The 20,851-nt window shown below is 44.2% G+C and overlaps 1 protein-coding gene across 1 annotated transcript in view; it reads right to left on the reverse strand.

Annotated features, from left to right (window-relative positions):
* The window catches only part of Gbf1 (golgi brefeldin A resistant guanine nucleotide exchange factor 1), a 122,230-nt gene extending 106,130 nt beyond the window's left edge, over positions 1–16,100 (reverse strand). Inside the window, exons 1-2 of the mRNA XM_051199999.1 lie at positions 15,988–16,100; positions 5,120–5,225 (exon numbers count right to left, since the gene is read on the reverse strand). Of these exons, the coding sequence (XP_051055956.1) occupies positions 5,120–5,215 (96 nt within the window). The 5' untranslated portion in view covers positions 5,216–5,225; positions 15,988–16,100. The remainder of the gene's footprint in view (positions 1–5,119; positions 5,226–15,987) is intronic.
* Between the last annotated feature and the right edge of the window lie 4,751 nt (positions 16,101–20,851).

The raw sequence follows: 20,851 nt of genomic DNA on the forward strand, positions 1-20,851 counted from the left end.
TAGTCATCAGGCCTGGTGGCAGGTGCTTGTGCACTGAGCCATCCCATTGGCCTCCACCCAGCTTCTGTGAATCACAGCCCATTCGTAAGTCACATAACTGAATATTGGGGGGCAGGGTAAGTGTCCTGAAAGCTGGGCAAGGTGATTCAAGCAGTATGCCCCATGAGCATCCTTACTTCTCTGCTGGCAGTCACTGTTCTGATCATACAACACGCACTTTGCACTGCACATGCCACACCTGGTATCACACTGAGCATGCCTGAAACATATCAGCTCAGATTTCAAACTGGTGTGTGTCATGAGCTGACGTCCTTCTGCTGTACATACAGAATGTTCTGCTCCTCTAGAAATGATGCAAGCTTAGATATGGAAAAAAGATTTAAAACTTTTCAACTGTCATTTCTCAGCATTCAAGTATCAAATTAGTAGTCTTTGTATTGTATTATGTTAGAATGTTTGGTTTTAAAAATTACTGTTTGTGTTACTGATAAGGTTCATTAAAAAAAAAGTCATGAAATGATTCTTTGCTTACAACTACGAGAAAAAAGAAAAGACCACAAAAGAATTTCTAACAATTTCTGAAATGTTCCTAAATATACTCCTGCCATTTTTGTACTACATATTATGCAAAATAGCTTGTCAGCATTAAAAATTATAAATTCAGCTGGACAGTGGTGACGCACACCTTTAATCCCAGCACTCAGGAGGCAGAGGCAGGTGGATCCCTGTAGTTTGAGGTCAGCCTGGTCTACAGAGAAAGTTCTAGGACAATCAAGACTTCACAGAGAAACCCTGTCTGGAAAAACAAAAAAGCAAAAATTATAAAATCAAAATATCTATCAACTCTGAAAAACAAGGACACTGGTCTACATCCTGCAGTGCCAAATACTCAACCATGGTTAATTCTTTATGTAAGTATAAGTACATGAACTTAATTAGTATGCTTCTATCTTTAATAAATGGTAAGACTATATGTGCATCAAAGAATGATTTTAAAACAATGATTTGTGTATGCATATGTACGGGCACACATAGGCCTTGATGTAAGTGTGAAAGTCAGAGGACAGCTTGAGGAGTTGCTTTTCTCCTTCCACTATATATATTCTGGGGATCAAGCGTGGGTCATCGGGTTTGGCGGCAAGCACCTCTACCCTCTGAGTCATCTCAGTGATTCACAAGAATGAGTGAGTGTTGGGTGTTGGTTTCTTGAGACAGGGTTTCTCTAGGTAACTGCCCTAGCTGTCCTGACACTAGCTCTGTAGACCAGGCTGGCCTCAAGTCACATAAATTCACCTGCCTCTGCCTCTCAAGTGCTGAGATTAAAGGCATGAGCCACCACTACCTGGCTAAATAAATTTATGATTTAGTATCAGTAAATGTTTTATTTGTATGCCTAGGTTATATACTTAGACACCCCAGGGTACTTTTAAGTTTCTCAAACAAAAAGGGAACCAAAGTAAAAAAAAAAAAAAAAAAAAAAGGGGGGGGGTGACAAAATCATTCATATAAATGTGTATGTATAGGAACCCACATGTCTCTACTTTTATTTCATACATACACCTGATACAGATATATATTAGAACTTTTTTACTTGGCAAGAATAAACTATTTATTTATTTATTCAAAAACACTGATTGGGGGCTAAAGAGATAGCTTAGCAGGTAAAATACTATTTAGAAAGCATTAAACTTGTTTTTATAATTGTGCCAAATTTTGTTCACACAATTCTACAACTATGCATACATGTATATACATATATATGTGCACACAACAATAACAACAAGCAGCTAACTTTAAAACTATATGTGAGGGGCACAGTAAAGAAACTGCTAACATGACCATTCCATGAGGGAGAAGGGTTTTATCATGGATAAAAAGACAAGAGTCCAGAGCAGTCAGAAAAGAGAAACGGACTAGACATGGCCAGGGCTAGGGTAGCTGGAGAATGGCAGAGAACAGTAGAGACAGCAAGAGACAACAACAGAGCTTGAGAGAGCAGGGGGCAGACAAATCATATGGACTATGAGGAGGAAGAGTAGCTGGTGGGAGAGCTCCTTTTGGGAACAACAAAACCATTTCACAAGTTCCTGAAGAATACTAGCTTTTATCTACTAGCCCTAGGCCAGCTTGAGCCCATTTATGGACATATGGACTTCCTGGGACCTAAACAGTAGAAGGAAGTTTCTCATTCATCTGATGGGCAAGGCATGACCCGCTCTGCTCTGAGTGTGGAAGCTTGCAGACTCCACTGCACAGATTATCATCACCCAGCCATACTCTATGTATTATCAATAACTAATTTGAATGAACTTGCTAATGAATTATAACCCTAGGAAATTAGAAGTTTTTCTGATGTTTCTAGGCATACTAAAGTAGTCCCAAATATCAACTTAATTTATAAAAGGGACAAGTGAGGTAGTACAGCAGCTGAGTTTAATTCCCAGCACCCACACCTAGCCACTCATAACCCTGGAACTCCAGTTATAGAAGAGCTGACACCTTCTGGATTTTACAGGCATGCTCTCTCTTTCTTTCTCTTTCTCTCTCTCTTTCTCACACACACACACACACACACACACATTATACATGTACAGAGAGAAGAATGCGATCATATTTTGGGTTAAGCCTATAAATCTGATGCCAATTGGAATAAAACAGAAGCATCCTTGGATACCAAGAACAATTCTGAATTCCTAATAGTCTCATTATTCCTGGAAACATGATTATTAATTCAGGGGAATTTTGTCATGTTCATTTGCGTGTATGTGTATGTAAGGACACACACATGTGGGAATCACTTCTCTTTTTCTGCCACATGGGTTCCAGGGATTGAACCCTGGGTCAGGTGTGGTGGTTTGAATGAAAATGCCCCATAGGCTCAGTCACCTGGGAGAACTGTTTGAGGATTAGAAGGTTCAGGAGGTATGGACTTGCTGGAGTAGGTGTGGCCTTGTTGGAGTGGGCGTGGCCTTGCTGGAGTAGGTGTGGCCTTGTTGGAGTAGGTATGGACTTGTTGGAGTGGGTGTGGCCTTGTTGGAGTAGGTGTGGCCTTGTTGGAGTAGGTGTCCCTTGTTGGAGTAGGTGTGGCCTTGTTGGAGTGGGCGTGGCCTTGTTGGAGTAGGTGTGGCCTTGTTGGAGTAGGTGTCCCTTATTGGAGTAGGTGTGGCCTTGTTGGAGTAGGTGTCCCTTATTGGAGTAGGTGTGGCCTTGTTGGAGTAGGTGGCCTTGTTGGAGGAACTGTGTCAGCCCATGCCAGGCCCATTTTTGCTCTTTGTCTGATGCCTACAGATCGGGATGTGGCTCTCAGCTACTGTTCTAGTACCATGTATGCCAGCATGCTCGCTGCCATGAGGATAACAGACTAACTGCAAGCCCTCAAAATTAAATTACATGCTTTCTTTCATAAGAGTTGCTTAGGTCACAGTGTCTCTTCACAGCAATAGAAAGTGATCAAGCTTTATCCACTCACCCACCTTGCCAGCCCTAAGCTGCTGTTCTTTTAAGTTAGTCTACAAAATAATGGGTGTCAACTAGAGGGGGGTGGTGGTGCAAACCTGTAACCCTAACACTTAGGAAGTGGAGGCAAGAAGATCTGGAGTTTAAAGACAGCCTCAGCTACATACTAAGTTTGAAGCCTGTCTATATAAATAAATAAACAAATGTAATGTGTTTGACTGTGGTATGTTCATATGTATGTGTCATCACACTTTGTTCTTATTTACTACCCCATTGTCCTCTCCTATGCTCCCAGCCACTCCAGCTGTTCCCCACTCCCCTCTAGTAGATTCCCTCATCTTTCCTTTCCTTTTGATTTGTTTTGTTTATCACAAATAGTACGTGTGTAAGTATGTATACATCACATGCACATATGGAAATCAGACAACTCTATGGAACTGGTCTCTCACCTTCCATTTTTATGTCGGTTTCGAAGATCAAACTCAGGTTATCAGGTTATCAAAGCAAACATATAACCCACTAAGCTATCTTCCCAGCCACTGGTTTTATGGTTGTTTTTTTTCATTTTCATGTGGATGTGTGTTCACAGACATGTGGAGGCCGAGGTTAATACTGGGCATCTACCTCCATCACTCTTTCACCTTATCCCCAGAGGCAGAGCTCTCAATCAATCCCAGAGTTCACTGATATAGCCTCTCTCACTAGCTAGCTTGCTCCAGGTATCCCTGCCTCTGCCTTCCAAGGCTCAAGTTACAGGCCTTATCCCCTCAGCCACTTTACCAGCTCTGGATAGCCAGTAATCCCATATATGGGTTTGGGGATCCAAACTCTAGGCCTCTTGCTTGTGCTAACTGTCTCCTTAGCCCCTGCCCTTTTAAGATTTGCCTTTATTCATGTGTATGTGTGTATGTCTACATGAGTATATAGTACATGTATGCATGCAGATACCCACAGAGGCCAGAAGACAATAAGGGGTCATCTAGAACTGAAGATAGAGTTGTGGGTTGACTAACATGAGTGCTGAACCAAACTTAGTTCACTGAAAGATTAGCAAGTATTCTTTTCTTTCTTTCTTTCTCTCTCTCTGTTTTTTTTTTTTTTTTTTTTTTTTTTTTGTGGTTTTTCCGAGACACGGTTTCTCTGTATTGCTTTGGAGGCTGTCCTGGAACTAGCTCTGTAGACCAGGCTGGCCTTGAACTCACAGAGATCCACTTGCCTCTGCCTCCCATGCTGGGACTAAAAGCATGTGACACCAACACCCTACTTAGCAAGTATTCTTAACTGCTGAGCCATTTCTCCAGCCCCCAGCCCTGTCCCCCTCAACTTTTTTTTTTTTTTTTTTTTTTTTTTTTGGCTTTTGAGACAGGGTCTCAAGTAGCCCAGGTTAGTTTTGAACTCAGCATGTAACCAAAGCTAGCCTTAATTTATGATCCTTTTTCTTCTACCGCCCAAATGCAAGGATTATAGGAATATACCACCACACCCAACCAGCTCCCTGTTCTTTTCTCCCTCTTCTGTGGTCCTTCCATGAGGTCCTATTTCTCCCCTTTGCATCCCTTTCTTCTTTCATCTCACACACACACACGGCTGACTGTTGCTTTAACCAAAGATGAGATCCCTACAATAACTCGGTGACCAGACTGTCTGCCCATCCCCCACTTACCAGTGGAATATGGGTGCTCCATCGCGCATTTCGTTTGATGGCGCCAACAACAATGTTAATTTCTCCTTGAATGATGTAAATATTCTTATCCACCATCCTGAAAAACCTACGAGAGCAGTAGAAGAGAAAAGATTGGTTAATATTTTTTCCCTTTAGAGTTTTTTGTTTGTTTAGTTGAGATTTTAGAGGGGAGTTTTTTTTTTTTTTGTTTGTTTTTTGTTTTTTGTTTTTTTGTTTGTTTGTTTTGTTTTGAGACAGGGTTTCTCTGTGTAATTCTGGCTGTCCTAGGTCTCCATCTGTCGACCAGGCTGGCCTTGAACTCAGAGATTTTCCTGCCTTTGCCTCCTAAGTGCTGGAATTAAAGGCATATGCCACATAGCGCCTGCTTTTTCCCTTTTATTTTCTGTGTATGAATGTTCGGCCTTCATGTACATCTGTGTATCATGTGCATACCCAGTACCAGAATAGGCCAAAGGGCACATCAAATTCCCTAGGACTGGAGTTACAGATGGTTATAAGCTACCATGTGGGTGCTGGAAATTGAACCTGGGTCCTCTAGAAGAGCAACAGTTCTCTTAACCACTAAGCAATCTTTCCAGCCCCAAGAAGGGGGATTATTTAAATAGCTAGCCATGTATGGTGGCACATACCTGTAACCCCATCTACTAGAAAGGCTGAAGCAGGATTGAAACTTATCAAGACCCTATCTCAAAATAAAAATAGTAAAAAGTGGGAATGTAGCTTAGTGATAGAACACTTGCCTATCACTCATGAGGAACTTGGTCCAAAACCCAGCACTTCCAATTAATTAATTAGGTCACCCAAAGCATACTCATGATTAGCCTAACAATGTGAGAAATGTCATTTGACTTTCCACCCATAATACTAAGATTAAGTCTATCTTAAGTTATGGATCTAATTATCTACTGTCCTAAGTCTCTGGAAGTTCCAAGTTGTTCAAGATACAACTCAACAATGCAGTTGAGTGTGATGGTGTGTACCTTTTATCCCAACACTGGAAACAGAGGAAGGTGGGTCTCTGCAAGTTCAAAGACAGCCCAATCCTCATAGTGAATAAATTCCAGGCCAGCCTGCACATGTGACTTTGTTTCAAAAAAGCAAAAGACTAAACTTTTTTGTTTGTTTGTTTGTTTGTTTTGATACAGTCTCACTATGTAGACCAGGTAGGCCTTGAACTCACAGAAATCTGCCTCCTGAGTTCAGGGGTTAAAGGTTTATGCCACAAATGACCAAAAATTTCTTTAAAATAAGCAAAAGAAATAAAAGAATGAAGATTGCTAAAAACAGTTTTAGCCCACTGTGGTGGTGTGTACCCTTAATCCCAGCACATGAGAGACTGAGGCAGGCATACCTCTGGGAGCTCAAGGCCAGCATAAGTTACACAGTGACCTTTAGGACAGCTAAGGCTACATAGTCAGTCCCTGTCTCAGAGGGGGGTTTTGGCTTTGGTTTGGAACCCCATTTAATGTTGTCAACTTAAATACTATACATCCATTCTGCCAACAGCTCCAGGAAACTTGCATGATCACTGAGGAGTTCTAAACCCTCACATCCACTTACTTATTGCAAGAAATCTCCTCAAGACTACAATAGATGCTTTTGCAAAGCTGATGATCTATGAATCTCTGAAACAAAGCTGAAAGCTAATTGAGTATCGTAATTGCTTCCAAAGGAACTACTATAGGATTGCCTCTGCTGCCCTGAATGGCACTTAGAAACGATATTTACTTCTTTCCCCAGGTGAAAATATTGAAGAATAGACTTTCTTCTTGGAAGACTAAGGATGCAGTTTAACTGGTCGAGCACTTGCCTGGTATGCACAAAGTTCTAGGTTCAACCCCACCACCACTTACATAAACCAGACATCATTGGTGAACACCTGTGATCTAAGCACACCATAGGTAGAGGCAGAAGGACCAAGAAAGAGAAGTCATCCTTCATTAAAACAGCAAATTGGAAACCAACCTGGGTTCATAACACTTTCCCAAAAAATACTTTTTTCTTGGCATGAGTACATCCTAGGAATAGGTAACAACAAATTTGCCACTTCCCATTATAAAAACTCCTCAGGGTCTGGTATGGTGCTAATTCAAATAACACTGGTATTCATGAGTGAGTCCGAGCCAGCCTTATCTGTGTTGTGAGTCCCTATCTCAAAAATAAATAAAAAAAATAAATAAAAAGAACTATTGCAAAGTTAAAAAAAAAAAAGGGATTGTAGTGTATGACTTTCTACCACTATTTATTTTTAAAAACTGCAAAACACACTACATTTTTATTTTTTAAATGTGACTATTTACCATACAAAAAGGTACAGTCACATAATAGCAAGCATCCAGACTAGTGGTGTAAGGGAAGACTGAGTACTTCTCAATCCTATCTTCCTTGCTTTTTTGCCCATGGCTCTTACTATTGTAAAACTAACATTTGATGGGGGATATCATTGTGTATGTATGTTTCTTTTATTGGTTAATGAATAAAGCCCTGTTGGCCTATAGGAAAGCACAATAAATGCAACTAGGAGACAACGAGGATCATGGAACATGTAGTAGATAAGAGTCAAGATGTAGGACAAGAGAGAAGAGGTTCAGACCGTCTCTCCAGTAAGATAAGACCATGTGGAAACACTTAGATTGATAGAAATGAGTTAATATTTAAGACAGCTAGCCAATAAGAAGCTCTAGCCATTGGCCAACAACTTTATAACTAATAGACTCTCTGTGTGTTATTTTGGGGCTGATGCAGCTGTGGGACCAAGCTGGAGGGAAAGTGCTTGTAACAATGTTTATTAACATTTAACTCTTCTTTTTTCTGACACAGTGTTGTAGACCAGGCTGGCCTCAAATTTAAGATCAGCCTGCCTCTGCCTCCCAAGTGCTGAGACTAAAGCCATATACAACCACTGCCCAGCTTAACATTTTACTCTTATTTCACTGATATACATTGAATAATATACAATATTATTTTATGTGTAATTAATATTTTATATATTCTTCTGTAAGTTTCACTGTGATGTTTTATCTAGGAGTCATCCATGGTAAGTATGATAACATATTTTGTAGATACATATATAGAAAAATAAATACAAAAAAAAAAAGCATCTAAAACTGGGTATGGTGGTATATGCCTTTAATCCCAGCACACAGGAAACAGAGGCAAGCCAGTCTCTGTGAGGTCAAGGCCAGTCTGGCCCACATAGCAAGTTCTGTGCCACAGAGAGACACTGTCCCAAAAAAGAAAAGAACTGGTGAACTATCTCTGAGTTTAAGTATCTTCTGATCTTTCAGAAGACCCAGATTTAGTTCCCAGCACCCATATAGTGGCTCACAACCATCCATAGGCACACCCAAGGTGCACATACATGCAGGCAAAACATTAATACACATTAAAAATTACAAAAGTTTAAAATTTTGTTCTGCTTTATTATTTTTGAAGACAGCCTTGGCCGTCCTGGAACTCACTCTGTGGACCAGGCTGACCTTGAACTCCCTGCCTCTGCCTCCTAAATGCTGGGATTAAAGTCATGCCATATCAACTCCCAGATATTTTTTAGATTATACTTATTTTTATTTTATGTGCATTAGTGTTTTGCCTTGATGTATGTCTATGTAAAAGTTCCAAATCCCCTGGAATTGGAGTTACAGACAGCTGTGTTCTGTCATGTTGGTGCTGGGAACTAAACCTGGTCCTTTAGGAGATCAGCCAGTGCTTTTAACTGCTCAGACATTTCTCCAGCCCAAAGTAAAATTTTTAAGTAGCTAAATTTGCATGTTTTATAGAGATTGGATTCCCAGGAAATGAAAATCATGAAAACCATCAAGCTAGGCATGGTAGCACATGCTTTAGTCCCAATACTTGAGAGGCAGAGGCAGGTAGATCTTTAAGTTTGAGGCTAACCTGGTCTACAGAGTAAGTTTCAGACAGTCAGGGTAAAAAAATTATTCTTTATACATTGCTAGTGGAACGTAAACTAGTGCAGCCACACAGAAGTCAATATGGAGGTTCTCAGAACACTAAAAATAGGTCATTCATATGACCTGCTGTATCACTCCTGGGTATTTAACCCTAAGGACTACTTCAAGACAACATAACACAGAGATACTGGAACATCAATGTTTACTGCAGCCCTATTCTCAATAGGTTCATTATGGAATCAACCTAGGTGACTGACAACAGAGGGAAGGAGGAGGAAAATGTGGTCTATAAATATACACAATGGGATGTTCTTCAGTCATAAAGAACACAGTAGTATTATCCACACACTTTTACATCCTACTGGAGATCATCACACTAACTGAATTAAGCCAATCTCAGAAAGAAATAAAACCATGTATGTGCACAGGGACCAATGGGAGAAAAAGCAGCAAGAAAGGGGACACTAAGTGGGTATGGAGGCAGGTGTGTTCAATATACACAGTACACAAGAACATTTTTAAAAATATTTTTAAATGATACTACTAAAGCCAGGTATGGTGGCACACATCTATAATTCCAGCAATCAAGACATAAAGCAGGGGAGGAAAGGTTCTGAGGCCAGTCTAAGCTTCATAGAGAAACCCTATCTCACAAAAACAAAAGGAAGGGCACAGGAGAGAGAATGGCTGCTCTTCCAGAGGACCTGGCTTCAATTCCTAGCATTCACATGGTGGCTAACAACCATCCATGAGAGCTAGCACCCTCTTCTGGCATCTGTGGGCATTGCACACATGTGGTGCACAGACATGAATGCAGGCAAACACATAAAAATTTTCAAAGGAGGAGTCATCCCAGCGATGGCTCAGTGGGTAAAGCACTTGCTACCAAGCCTGACAAGTTTAACCTCCAAGACCTACTTACTGAAATAAGAGAACCAACTCCCCAAGATGTTCTCAGATCTCTACATGTGCACCATGGCACATACACAAAATAAATAAATTAGAAAGAGAGAACTAGGGAGATGTATAAGTTCTTAAAGACTTGCCAAGCAAGTGTGAGGACAAGTGTTCAGATCCCCTGAATCCATATAAATGCCAGGTGAGCACAGTAGCCTACCTGTTCTAGCTTCAGAAGGCAAAAACAGGATCCTTGAAGCAAGCTGGCTAGCAAGACTATAGGCAAGCTCTAGATTTGATTGAAAGACCCTGCCTCAGTGACAAGATGGAAGATTGGGGATGATTATGGACATCAACCTTGGGATTCCATATACACACATGTGCACATACCATACAAAAATGTACACACACACCATATACACATGAAAATGTAAAAAGAAAAAGTTGACAAGAAATAAGAATAGAACAAGCATTTTCCAAAGTAGAAAATATAAATAACAAATTAATATAAAAAGATAATTAAGCCAGGCAATAGTGGGCACACCTTTAGTCCCAAAACTTGGGAGGCAGAGGCAAAAAGGACATCAGGGGTTCAAGGCCAGTTTGGGCCACATACCGAGTTATAACCAGACTGGACTAACTAAAGAATACAATACTATCTCGAAAACACAATAAATCTGACAATACTTTAGTAAAGATCAAATGGCTAGAGAATATCTAAACTGATACAATAAGTTTGAATAACAATTCAGGATCATCATGCAAGTTAAAGAACCTCATATCCTTTATCTCAACAATTCCACTTTTAGGTCTAGATCTCAGAGAAATAAAACAATTCTGGCAAAGAGTAGGTGTGGGGAGACTAGCAGGGCAGAGCATGGGTATATGCAAATTCCCTTTTGCTGATGGTCTGGATTGTTTTGGGTTGGTTGGTTAATGTTTTGTTTGTTTTTGATGAGGGCCTTGCTATATAACCCAGGTGACCTGGAACTCAAGATCCTGTGCCTCAAGTCTCCTCATTAATGGGATTTACAGGCATGTACACATACCATGCTCAGTCTTCTTCAAGGCAGGGTTTGCTCCCTCTTTGCCTTTGCAAATGCTACTCCCTTCTTTTCAGAATGTCCTCTCCTTTTGACCACTTTTGTAAACTCTTCCTCAATTCACATTAAAATTCAAAAATCAGAGGGCTGAAGAAATGGCTTAGCAGTTAAGAGCATTTGGCTGGTCTTCCAGGGGTCCTGAGTTCAATTCCCAGCAACCACATGATGGCTCACAACCATCTGTAATGAGATCTGGTGCCCTCTTCTGGCCTGCAGTGACACATGCAGACAAAATACTGTATACATAATAAATAAATCTCTTTTTTTAAAAAAATCAATAATCAAGCTGGGCGTGGTGGTGCATGCCTTTAATCCCAGCACTAGGGAGGCAGAGACAGGCGGATCTCTGAGTTTGAGACCAGCCTGATGAAATAAGAGCTAGTTCCAGGACAGCCTCCAAAGCCACAGAGAAACCTTGTCTCAAGGGGAAAAAAAAGTCTTCAGAGTCAAGACAGACCTGGGTTCCTGACTGCATAATAACTATAGGCAAGACTTTTCTTTTTTTTCTTCTTACCCCTCACCCCCAGTGCTGGAGACTGAACCCAGGGCTACATACAGGCTAGATGAAAACCATAACCCTTACCCAAGTTTCATAATCTTACTGAGCCTTTGTTTACAGTTTCCCACAGTAGCTACATGTGGTAATCAACAGATGGATTAAGTGTTCAGGGCTAGCCTGGGTTAAACATTGAGAACTTGTCCAAAAACAAAAATTAAAACAAAACAAAACAAACAGAAACAAAAAGAACAAGTCTCCATTGCAAAGTAAAGCCATTTTCCCTTGGGTTTGTTGTAAGGCACCAACCATGACACTGAACATGGTTAACATCCACTAAACATTCTGTTTTAATGATGGTGTTTATTCATGAAGTCTTCCTCACTAACTGAATCTCCTAGACAGTATGAGCACATCTGTTTTATCAGTCCATAACACTATGTACACAGCTCTTTTTAAACAAACCTCAATATCAATGCACACCTGTAATCCCAGCAATGGGAGACTAAGGAAGGAAGATCGCAAGCTCAAGGCCAGTCTGGGCTGCACAGTGAGACCTTCCCCACACACACACAACAAACAAACAAACAAATCAGGGGTGGGAGTTGCAGAGATAGCCGGTGGTTAGAAGCACTTGTTGCTTTTACAGAGGACCTGGTTTAATTCCCAGCACCCACATTGTGGTTCACAATATTTCTAACTCCAGTTTCAGGGGATCCAACTCCCTCTAACTTCCACATGCACCAGGCACACACATGGCACATGCAAGCAAAACACACTACTAAGCTTGGAAGAGGCACACACACACACACACACACACACACACACACACACCAAAAACAAAAACAACTTACTGAACCAGAAAATTAGTAGGAGTTATAGAAAGTTGAACCAGGAAAAAACTGATACTCTGATCTAACCAGGCACAGCCGGAAAGTCCTCTCAAACCTGCTAATCAGGTGTCCAGTGTGCCTTAGCTCCACATGCCATCTCTTCCTTCTCTGGAGATCATGAGACTATCTCCAGAACCATATGCAGGGGAAGCCACTGACATATCCAAAACTGCCCATCTTTGATATGAAAATGAAACAAAGCTCCTCTCTATTCCTCATCTTCAACCACTCAGAACACACTAGGTATAAGGGTGACTAGTGGCAGAATAGAACAAAGAAAATCAGCGTGAGTATTGGCGCATTAAGAGTGGCAGTGATAGTCCCATACGGCCTGCCTATCTTCTCTTTGAACAGTTATTATGTACTAAAAAAATAGGAAGGCTAGTCACACTGTGCTTGAGTCTCCAAACAGCAGCCACCTGATGAATAAGCAGCAGCTGCCTTCTTCAAATTAGAGGTGGGCATGCATATTACAGGCTCTGCCACTTCCTATGCATTTTCAACCTGACTCACTTCAGTCACTAACATTATCTGCCTGACATGAATTCAAATTTATCACCCTTGTTCATAAGATCTGTCTTCAACCAGGCAGTGGTAGTGCACACCTTTAATCCCAGCACTCAGAAGGTAGAGGCAGGCTGATCTCTGAATTAGAAGCCAGTCTGGTCTACAGAGCAAGTTCCAGGACAGACAACCAAGGCTACACAGAGACACCCTGTCTCAAAAATCAAAACAACAACAAAAAGATTTGTCCTCATACTTCCACGATTATTTATACCATTGCTTCTATGATCACATTCACTGTCTGGAATAAATCATCACCTCCGTGATCATTTTCACTGCTACAGGAGTTCCAAAGGAGCATACCACTCTACTGTATTTTTCTTTAATTAAACAAATGCAGTTGAAGCATTAAAAAAAAGGAATTGTAACTTAATACATTTATTTCATAGCTCTTCCAGCATAAAGGTAAAATGGACCTTCTCATTCAACTCAACCCCATGATGAACCCAACATCAATGGTCTTTCTAATCAGTGACACTCAACCAACAGGGATAGAGTATGAGCATCAATAGTCTTTCTAATCAGTGACATTCAACCAACAGGGATAGAGTTTGAGCATCAATGGTCTTTCCAGTGACACTCAACCAACAGGGATAGAGTATGAGCATCAATGGTCTTTCAAGTGACACCAACAGGTATAGAGTATGAGCATCAATGGTCTTTCCAGTGACACTCACCAACAGGGATAGAGTATGAGCATCAATGGTCTTTCAAGTGACACCAACAGGTATAGAGTATGAGCATCAATGGTCTTTCCAGTGACACTCAACAACAGGTACAGAGTATGAGCATCAATGGTCTTTCCAGTAACACTGTTTACAGATTATATCTCCTCACAAGCAGGAACTGTATCTTCTTCCTGTCTGCTGCCCACTGTAGCCAGAATAAACACTCTACTATGGATATTATCATGAAGCAGCAGTCCCCTGACTTTTAGAACATAGGGGAGTGAGAGAATACTTTAAGTTTCAACTGGAACTGACACCAGCTACCAAAATGTAGTTTTAATGCCTACTGTCCCAATGTGCATCACAGCTAAGACTGGAACATATAAGCCGGGTAGTGTACACCACTTTATGTTTGTGAAGTTATTCCTACATAGAAAGTTACATTCTACCCCATATCAAATCCAGGGCCTCACTAGCATGGTAGGCAAATGCTTTATCACTGAGATACATCTCTAAAAAGCAGTGTCCTGTACCATTCCCATCCCATTTGCTTTACATATATACATATACATCAGAAGCACTATTCCTTCTCTTCCTAGCACACGTGTATAACAGAAGGGCAAAGAGAATTAGTAAGAGCAACTTGGTTCAAGGATTGTATCTTCCTAGATAATTTGCCTTCCAATACCCAGAGACAGTATTCCACCTTCCTTGTTTCTACTTACCATGCAAAAGTACAACTGACTGCCAGGGCCGGGCCAAGCCACAAAGCCTAACCACATACTAAGCTAATCTCAGGGATGCATGATATTTTGAGGGGCCCAGTATCTGCTGAAAGGAATTAGGCAGATTAGGCAGATTATACTTCTAACTTTGCTACTTTTTTTTTTTTTTTTTTTTTTTTTTTTTGAGACAGGATCTCATCATGTAGGCCAGGCTGGTCCTAAACTCAAAATGTTCTTCCTCAACCCTGAAAGTGTCTGTCACTATACCTAGCATATGTCATTACTCTTCAGAAATTTATAGCCAGACCTGGTGGTGCAGGCCTGTAAACCCAGCAAGTAGGGAAAGATCACAAGGGCAAGGGCTACTGAGAACGTTTCCAGGCCAGCCAGCATGGGTTACAAAGACCATGGCTCAGAATAAACCACTAAAGCAAGCTATGGTTATGGCTCAGTGGCACACTGCTAGGCTGCCATTTGGAAGACCCCAGGGTCCCATCCCCATTATTGCCAAGACCATATGCAAACTGAGCAATCACAAAGCAGATTTTTCCATTTATATCTTCCACAAGGCCCACACTAGGGCCTAGTAGTCTTGAAAGAAAGGCGTATGAGTCTCTGCACTAGAAACACTACACTGTCTCTCATCTCTAAAGAGCTCTTTACCTTTGATGAGCTCCCACCACTTTATAACACAGCGACACCAAAGGTCATCACTGGGCCATAGATTGCACGCACCCTTTGGGGTTCTGCCCCATCATTCACTCTGCTTCTTTGACTCTACCACAAGGAGCAGAACATCTCCCATGACTCATTTAGCCCAGGCTGGCATCTAACTCAAGACGTAGCATAGAGTGACCTTCAACTCTGACCCTCTGGTTTCACCTCCCAGGTACTGGGATTACGGATGTGTGCCAAACTTTATCAGTATACAAACTCCCTCTCAGCTCTCAATCAAATGCATCACAACAGGGTGGCTTCCTTGTGATTAAACCTCATATCCTTAGTCACAGTGGGTAAATGCCTACCCAAAACACACCAAAAAAAGTGTTTACATACAGACCCACGGTGACAGCTGGGTTGTCCTGTATAAGGAAAATCTTACAGGCAGTTCCTCAGGCTGCGGGCCTCGACTCTTCTACGCCTTCTAACTACCTAACCCGGACTGCACTGGCTCGTCTTTCAGAATTAATGAAGTACTTCAGTTGTACTGGAACTGATTACCCAGACATGGCAGTCTGCAGAATCCGGAAGGATTCACCATCTAAACCCCGGAAAACCATCCTTAGGTCTGCTTTCAGTTTTTGAGAGCGGCATTCTTCAGAAGAGCGGGAGGCTAGATGAAGCCTAGAACACCAGGAATTACCCTGGCACCCACAGAGCCGCAAAGCACCCCTCCGGGGGCAGGAGCCTGACCTTTGGCCCCTGCACACACCCCAGCTCTCTCAGGCCTTTGCGTTCATTCCTCCCCCTCCCAAAGCCCTCCGCCCAGCCCGCTCCGCCCAACTGAAGGACCCTTCCTCCTTATTCCTGACGGCATCGGCAGGCTGCCTTCGCGACGCTGCAACTCCAGGAAGAGACTTGGCTGACCTGTCAGCGGATCCAAAATGGCGGGGCCTAGTTAGTCCCAGTGCCGGCAGCCGCAGCTCATGTCCAGCCTGGCCCCGGAGCCGTCTCCCGGCCGCTTCCCCGGCGCTGGCGGCCAGTGAGAGGACGGCAGGAGCCTGCTTTCTGGAAGTCGATCCTAACTGCAGGCTGAGACCTCACTCCAGGCCGGGATAACTGGGCCGGGACGCTCGGTGGAGCCGGCTCCCTTCCCTGTCAGCTCACTGACGTGGTAACTAGCCTCAGTCTAGCCCGCTGCCTGGTAACTGAGAGAGTCCGGCCGCGCTCAGCCAATCAGAGTGGGGCGCCCTGAAGAGTGGCATTCGAGCTATCCAATCCAAGAAAGGAACTCCGCTCCGGGAGGCGTGCGGTGCCCAAAGAGACCAGACCACATTACAAGGGAACGGAGAGTAGGTAGGGGGGCAGCCAACGGATACGAGGATTCTCTGACTGACGGTTGGGGAAGCCAATAAAAATGAGAAACTGTGATGGGCGGTTAGGGAGGCGGGGCTAGATAGTGTTCGGTTGCAGCGCGCTGTTTTGCAGTGGCTGCTGGGCATCCTGGCCAGGAAGGCTATGATTTGCTGGGAAGGGGGCGGGGTCCGTTTTGAGAGCTTGAGCGGGCGCCCCTACTCCCCTAACTACATCCTATCAAAGTTATCCGGGCAATGCAACTTTAGGGATCACACCCTTTCCAGGCAGGTCTGGGGCTCCTCCTTCCTAAATCCAACCCACGTAATCTTTCCCACGTCCTTCCTTTTGGCTCCATCCCCCATTTTGGCTTCTCATAGGTGTGTGTGATTTTCTCATTCCAACTCTGCTTTTGCGTTTTTTACTCCATTCCTACCATCCAGAAATAGAAAAAAAAGAGGGTGGGGTCGGGACAAAAGTATTCTCATTTTTCAGAACTAGTAAAAGTTCTACCAAGGAAAACTGACTCCGTGCATAACACAGAACAACAGATCCAAGCGTGCTAATTCACCTACCCAGCCAGTTTGGGGGGGGGGAGGGTGGTCCTTTAATACTTCTTTTTAAAAAATAATAATTTGCTTATTTTATGTGTATGGATGTTTTGCCTACATGTGTAGTGCCTATTTGGATCTCCTGAAACTAGTTGTGAACTGCCATAGGAGTGCTGGGAATTGAACCCTGGTCTTCTGGAAGCACAGGCAATGCTCTTAATCAGCACCCCCTTATTAGTTCTTATACCTTATTCCACAGGGCTATACCTCTCATTATTAAGCCCTTCCTATTAAGCCTTGAACAATTCTTAACAAACGGTTGGGTGGACAGTGCATGAATCAACTTTGAGGACCTAATCTCACACAATCCATTAGTCCACATCATTGACAGGAAGGTGAAAAGTTCCTGCTTGCTCTAGCAATGCTGACAGGTGAGACTGCAGAAATGGCTTAGCAGTTAAATGTGCTTACTGCTCTCCCAGAAGACTTGAGTTCAGTTCCCAGCATCTACACATCTCACTACCTACTGTAACTTCAGCTCTAGAGGGATTCAACACTTTGGGCACATAATCACACACACAATTTGTTGTTGTGGTTGTTGTTGTTGTTGAGACAAGGTCTCTCTGTAGCCCTGCCTGTCCTTGAACTCACTCTGTAGATCAGGCTGGCTTCGAAACTCACAGAGATCTGCCTGCTTCTGCCTTCCGGGTGTTGGGATTAAAGACATGTGCACATCCCACAAAACAAATCATTTTTAAAAGAAATGCTAACAAGCCTCTCCTTTCAAATGATAGAGATTACGAAGATGATAAAAAGTGTCTAGAAATGGGAATGTGTGAAGAAAGGGCAAGAAGGTGATTTTCTGCTTGCAGAATAAAAGCTTGGAATTCCCAGCCAATCTGCTGATAGAATTCAGAATTGCTGAAAAGCACCTGAAAAAGCAATTGTCTCCACTTCCTCCCATTTATGGACAACTTGAGTCCAGGGAAGTTCCATATCTAGGGCCATAGGACTGTGGTCTTGAAACAGGCATCCATGGATGGGTCCACTAACTTAAAGAACCCATCAGAACTGAACTACGACATGAAGAATCCCCCAGTATCTTCCTGTACTTATTCACTGTGGTCTTGATCCAGCTAAGGGACCTGAAGGAAGTCAGGTAAAGATGACACATCACCAAAGCACCTTACTCTGTGGTACTTCTGACCCATGAAGAGATAGACATATACAGATATACAGACAGACAGATAGGTATACAGATAGAGATACAACAATTCTTCCATCCTTCATAAGTATCATATATCATTTGACAGATAAAACACCTTCTCTGTAGATTTCAGTAAGCACTTACTGAATTCCTATAGGCCTGCAAATGGACGAATAAACAAGAAGTGGTTCTTGTGCTCCTAAATTTTATTTTATAGAAGACAACACATGAGCTGATCCCTTCAGTATGGAAGATGGATGACAAAGGTCATGGGAGCAAGAGGATAAACATCTGACTTATCTGGCAGTTCAGGAAGGCTTCTCAGATAGGCCAGGACTCAGTATCACCAATATGATTGGTTATTGTCAGGGAAGACTAGAGGTGATCAGGACAAAAGAAACTAATGACAAAAGAAACTAATGACAACGTCAGAGAGCAGTGTTCGGTGTCAAGTCGCACACCTGTAAATACTGTATTCAGTGCAGGCAGAAGTAGGATAATAGTTAAAAGTTTAGTCAAAACCACAGAGCTACAGAGCCAAGACCTATCGAACGGGAAAAGAGGGAGTTCAGATCCTGAAGGTATATAGTATGCCACCCTAGGAAGTTTGTCCTTTCTCCTGGGGGCAATAAAGACAACTGCCGTGTTTTAAGCATTGCTATGTATGCTCAGATTCATCTTAGGAGTATACTGTGCACAGGGCTTGGGACTCTCAGGGGCACCAAGCAACCCAGCCTATCATATTCCTTGAACATCTGTTCCGTCCCTTGCAAATACCTAACCCCAAAGTGCGAAGGCTACCCCTTGCCCACGGGACTGAATCTGGTGTGGGGGAAAACAGAAATGCTGAAGCTGGGTGAGCACAGCCCAGGCAAACTCATAGTGCAGAGTGAGGAGCCAAGCGCCCACATCTTTGAAGAGCTTTGAAGAGCATCTTCGAAGGCCATAGAGCCCCTGGAAGCTCCCTTTTATTTTGGCCAGGGTGGGAGTTGGCATCGATGCTACTTGTCCAAGGTCACTGAGAGAAGGAAGGTGCTGTATACTATTTTGATTTTCTCCAAGTTATCTTCATTAGGGGAGAAAGAAATAGAGACAGCAACGTGATGGGGGAGGGGGGCCACTGAACAGAGAAATTACGCTTTCAAAGTGGCAGAGTAGGGAGCAAAGCGACGGTCAGAAAGGAAGTGAAGAGACGTAGGAGGACTGGAACAGAGACAAAGAGTGGAAAGACAGACAGCGACAAGTGGAGAAAACCGGCGACACAAGCGGCAACAAAGTGTGAGCGCTGAGACTCGGCGGCCGGGCTCGCGGTCCCAACTGGCGCTCCCGCAGCCCTCTCCCCAAGCACTGCTTCACGTCGCTGGAGTCGAGCCCAAGCCCTCAATTCGCCACCAACCGGGCTGGACTCCGGCCGCGGCAACGCCGACCACCGCACTTTTGCTGGCTTAGCCGAACCTCGGCGTCCCAGCTGCAGGGCGATCCCGGCCACGTGGGGAGGGGGCGTTGCTCTGTTGGTGGCGCACGCTTTTGATTGGTCAGAGGGCGGGGTTCTTGGCTGCCCGCCGGCAGGATCCCTCCCCACTAAGGCGGGGCCTGAAGGTTCACAGCTGGAAAAGGAGGAGCCAGGACGGCGCAGCTGGAAAGGGGCGGGGCCTATGGCACGCAGCGAGCCGCGGCGGGCTGGGGGCGCCCTGGGCTGCCATAAAGTGAATGGGCGCCGGAGGGGGGTGGCACTACACCGCGAGGCTCACTCTCTGCTCCGCTAGCCTGGGAGCGCCTAGCGGTGCGGCCGCCCCGGAGCAGGGGGGCGGCCCCCACCCGGCAGGGTGCCTGGCCCCTGGCCCCTGCCTGCGCTCCAGAACGCCGCCGCCGCCGCCGCCGCCACCCGGAGTCTGCCTGCTGCGGGACGCACTGTGAGTGCTTGACCATGCGGGGGACAGGAGCTCAGCGGATCGGGGAGCCAAGACTGGTCCCGGGACTCTTAAAAGGGAACCTGGGGGCGGCTAAACTCTGGTGTTTGGGGAACCGGTCAAAACTGGAAAGGCGTACAGCAGCCCCCGGGCTGGGACATGGGAGAAGGGAAACTGCGGGTAAGGTCCTGGGGGACCGGAACGATTAAGGGGACCCGGAGAGAAGCCGAAGAACTGCACGGATCACAGAGTCTAGAAACCTTTACCAGAAAGCACCCTGGTATCTTAGGGGAAGGGGGCAGGCGACCAAAAGGTGATAGGGGTATCAGAGACCGTGGCCATCTGAGGCGAGGGCAGCGTTACGGTCGTCCAGCGTAAGGGCAACAGGCGGCACCCAGCGCCCCATGGCCCGGGCTTAGGCAGACTCCAGAGGCTGGAAGTAGGGGTGCGCATAGTAGCTCGTGCTTTTCTTCCCAGCTGCTCTGAAGTTGGAATAGGAGCCGTATTGCGAGAGTAGCTGCTGGGTCAGATGGCCGCTGAGAGCTACAGGGCCGAGGCTGCCAGCTCAACGCGACAAAACTGGCGGCCTGTCGTGGGGCGTCGGGATCTGGACAGGTCCAGATCTGGAACCGCCTCAGAATACGACAGAAGGTCAGCGGCACGTGAGGTTTGGAGCGGACAGAATGTTTAGGGTAGCAAAGTGGGTCTCTCCAGAACAGACAATGTGTCTAGTAGTGGCGGACAGAATGTCCCTGACCGACTGGCATGTT

This window comes from Phodopus roborovskii, unplaced genomic scaffold, assembly GCF_943737965.1.
Source record: "Phodopus roborovskii unplaced genomic scaffold, PHOROB, whole genome shotgun sequence".
Taxonomy (NCBI): domain Eukaryota; kingdom Metazoa; phylum Chordata; class Mammalia; order Rodentia; family Cricetidae; genus Phodopus; species Phodopus roborovskii.